We start from the raw sequence: 3981 nt of genomic DNA on the forward strand, positions 1-3981 counted from the left end.
AGTATTTGTACTTCGTTACTTCCCATCTCTGGCTACAATAGACTGATTTTGATCAAAGCACCTTCTTGTGAAAGAGCATCCTCGTCAAAGTCTAGAAAAGGAAATCGAAAATGACTTGAAAATGTAGTTTGGCAAATATTTTCCATCCAAATAGTCTGAACGTTGACTACTTTGCAAGAGAAAACATTTTAGTCTTAAGATGGGCACAGCTGATACATGCATACTTCAAAAGGAAATTCTTTGTGTATAACTCAATAAAACTTTACACACAGATCTTTATTTGAGAAAAAGATTTAAATCATTTTGTTTTAATTTCACAAGCTTTTACCACTAAATGTTGGTATATGATAAAGACCTTGAAGTATCTTATTGTCTCATAACTTAAAAATGGGTCAATTGAGGTGAATATTCTCACATGCCACTGGAACTAATTTTTATTTCTTGTTTTATTTTGTTCTGTCTGAAGGCTATGGGAGAACAACATGTCAAACACAGAGAAAGCCTGCATGACGGCTGTGCTGCAAACTGAACTCACTGAACAGACGGCCTCTGACTGGGGTCAAGCGGAGCCAAAGCAGCAGCAAGTACAGAGTTTACAAGACAAAACGAGCCTTGTCATCAACATCGGAGCCTTAAAACACTTTGGACTTGAAAAAGACAAGCTTCACCAGAGTATCGCACTGCTAGCAACCCCAAAACTCACTGTTACTGAGGTGTTAGATAGGAAAATGTCAGAATGCCACCTGTTGAGCAATAAGCTGGAGACAATGCTTGAGGGGACAGGGTTATTTGTTCCAACTATTCTTAACAGCAGCATGGAACAGGAAAAGATGATCTCAAACACCACATGGATTAATGCTGTTGAAAAAAGAGAAAATTCAATATCCAGTGAAGGGACATCACCAGATAACTTTGATCAAGCAGTTTTAACTGAACCTTTGATGTTCTCACAACAGTTATCCACAGGCAAATCTTTCGTTGCTAAAGCAAAAGATGAGTTTAGCTTCCTGCAGATTACCAGGTTCTTGGTCCTGTCCATATCCTTTGTGTTCCTTGCGTTTGGCTGTAGTGTTCCAGTAGTGTACCTCGTCCCTTATGCCCTGAGCGTAGGGGTCGAGCATCAGCATGCCGCTTTCCTCATGTCAATATTTGGCATCAGTGGAATTGTTGGCAACATCACCTTTGGATGGATCACCGACAGGAAGTAAGTGAGGAATGAAGGTATTGTTTGTTGTATAATATTTAATCATTTAACCAAAGATTTTTACTAACAGATTCCCTCTCCTTCAGGTGTCTAAAGAGGTATCGTGTGTTGAGCTACATGGTAGCTATAAGCATGGAAGGCCTTTGTTGCATGTTCCTACCCTTCCTCAATTCATTTTCCCTCCTGGTGCCATTTTCCATTCTCTACGGATACTTTGATGGAGCCTATGTCGCACTGATACCAGTTGTAACCTCTGACACTGTGGGCTCTGATCATCTAACCACGGCCTTGGGTGTGGTGTACTTCTTGCATGCAATCCCATACCTGATCAGCCCACCTATAGGAGGTAAGAGTTACAAAGAAATGTTGCTGTGTTTAAGGATAATTGGATTCTGAATAATTAAAGCAATGCAGTAACATGTTATGACTATAAAAAAAAAAAACAGAGAAAAAATATAAATGTATCTTAAAAAAAAAAACTCACAGCAAGTGTTACCCCTGATAGTGTTAACTTACTCCTTTTGAGCCTTTAAAGTAAAATTAGCAGTAGGCTCAATCAGCAGACATAAACACTGTTGGCTTTTGCTGGCATTACTTAGTCATGCATTCAACAACTTGGCAGCTCCCACATCTTTAGCTCTTGCTTAAAGGTATAGTGGAAATACTTCTTTTTCCGAGTGGATCATCTAAATAAGTGGTCCTTCTTACTGTCAAACATTCTGGTGATATGTTTACGTAGGGCCTTCCTATGTGCTTGTCCCCATAGGTAGCTATCTTTTTCTGCGCATGCGCACTTTCAGCCACATATGTGTGGTGAGCTACGGTTTCGGACAGTCATTAAAGCTCTTTCCTCAGCACGTTTCCTTGAAAATGGCCGAAGGTCATAAGAGCAAAAGCGTCTGCCAAGTTTGTGAGAACAAAAGGCAGGCCTCAGAGAGAAACGACCAGAGACCAGAGGGTTTTTGGGATGGCGTACACTGAAAGCAAAGGTTGGGCTTCCCACTATTGCCTCTGTTGTGAAGTTTCTATTATTATTTCTATTATATTTGCATTCACAATATCTGTATTACTTATGGCTTAACACATATTTTTTAAACATGTTTGCTTGTCGTAAATACGTTTTCACTTATTGTGGTGAGTTTGACTTAGTGGCAAAAATGCAAATCTTCTTTTGGAAAGTGCAGGAGGAGGCATTCCCTCTCTGTTGTGGGTACAGAGTTGTGTTTTTTTCTAAGTGGAGAGGGTGGGTCTTTTCAAAGATTCAAGAAAATCCTCCACTATACCCTCAAGTGAACTACATTTATATTGTAATCCAAGCACATCAAATATTCACATGCTGTATTTTATTTTATTTTTAGCTTTTTCACCCTTGACCTCAGATCATATTTCTTTTCACACCTCTGCTGGGAGTTGCTTTGCTCTATTACTCAGAAATGAAATAAAATAAGCCACCAGGGTGGCATAATTTAATTGTAATACCTTTACATATGAGCCACTAGTGTGGAAAATTCTAGTCATATCACGTGACTGGGCCTTTTCAAGTAATTAAGATTAAATGTCATTTATTTCCCAATTTATCAAAAGTTAAGGAATTTCACAGCTCTTAGAATTTAGACATAAAAACATCACTAAACATTTCAATTTAATTTCAGTGGTATTTTTCACATCATAAGTGGTTAGTTAATCTTAGTTTCACTGATTTCCCTTGGAGATAACTTGTGTGTTACAAACACATGTGTTGATTGTTAAATGGTGCCTTTCTTTTTCCTTCTCCAGGTTGGTTTGTAGACCAGACCGGCAACTATGCATCAACCTTCTTCATCAGTGGGGCTTCGTTCTTCCTCAGCTCTTTGGTACTTGTGGCTGCCTCTTCAGTGACACACCTGAAAGCATTCTGTGGGACAGCTCTAGGTCAAGGAAAGCACAGAAGGGGAACAAATCAGTCATAAGTTGCATCTGTTTTCTAACCAAATCAAAGTTGCGACACTAAGATGCACCTTGCCTCGCATGAATATGACTACCCAATGAGCTTTATCACTTTAGTCTCATTACAACCATGGTTGCTTTATTTTTTAAGCATTTCTAAGTTGGAGTATAACTAAGTAGCACAGCGTAGAAATGGAAGACGGTGAAATTAAGGTCTTCATTGTCATTTTCAGAATTGGTCAATACTTAAGTCTTAAACATTTTTAGACAAAATTTCAGTAGAATCCTGTCTTTTTCCAGATGTCTGTCAACAATAAAGAAAAATATGTGAAAAAAACAAGTGCTCATAAATTCTGAACAGATTTCCATACAGTAGTAAGGTGTGTTTTTGTTTCTTACATTACAATATATCATTCACATATCATATATCACATACAAACCATTCTTATAACAATATTTGCAGTATTTGTCACATCTTCTCTCTGTTAAGATTTAAAAAAGGGAAATCAAAATATTTCCTTTGAAATTCTTCTTTTTCTCACAGTTAAACTGAAATTGAAACTGTGATTCATAACAGTTGCTATACTGCTTTGATTAACATTTAAGCATTTTTTTTTTCAAACCAAATTCACACTTTCTACCAATGTGTTTTAAATATACTATTGGCCCATTTGTAGGTGCTGATTTAAAGAGTTTATAATTTCTATTAAAACAGGAAAGCTGAAAAGGTGTCATCCACCATACTGATCACTGAAGTCAAACAATTCCTTCCGTAACTCCCTTTTTTTTGTTACTCCACACTGTAAACAATTATTCTAGGTACACTATACTTCCAAAAGTATTCGCTAACC

The 3981-nt window shown here is 37.5% G+C and overlaps 1 protein-coding gene across 1 annotated transcript in view; it reads left to right on the forward strand.

Moving 5' to 3' along the window:
• LOC107089897 (monocarboxylate transporter 12-B-like) overlaps window positions 1-3443 on the forward strand; it is a 17228-nt gene extending 13785 nt beyond the window's left edge. Inside the window, exons 7-9 of the mRNA XM_015382929.1 lie at window positions 467-1204; window positions 1291-1550; window positions 2981-3443. Of these exons, the coding sequence (XP_015238415.1) occupies window positions 467-1204; window positions 1291-1550; window positions 2981-3153 (1171 nt within the window). The 3' untranslated portion in view covers window positions 3154-3443. The remainder of the gene's footprint in view (window positions 1-466; window positions 1205-1290; window positions 1551-2980) is intronic.
• Window positions 3444-3981: the final 538 nt, after the last annotated feature.

Source organism: Cyprinodon variegatus, unplaced genomic scaffold (genome assembly GCF_000732505.1).
Source record: "Cyprinodon variegatus isolate N-32 unplaced genomic scaffold, C_variegatus-1.0 Scaffold270, whole genome shotgun sequence".
In the NCBI taxonomy this organism is placed as follows: Eukaryota; Metazoa; Chordata; class Actinopteri; order Cyprinodontiformes; family Cyprinodontidae; genus Cyprinodon; species Cyprinodon variegatus.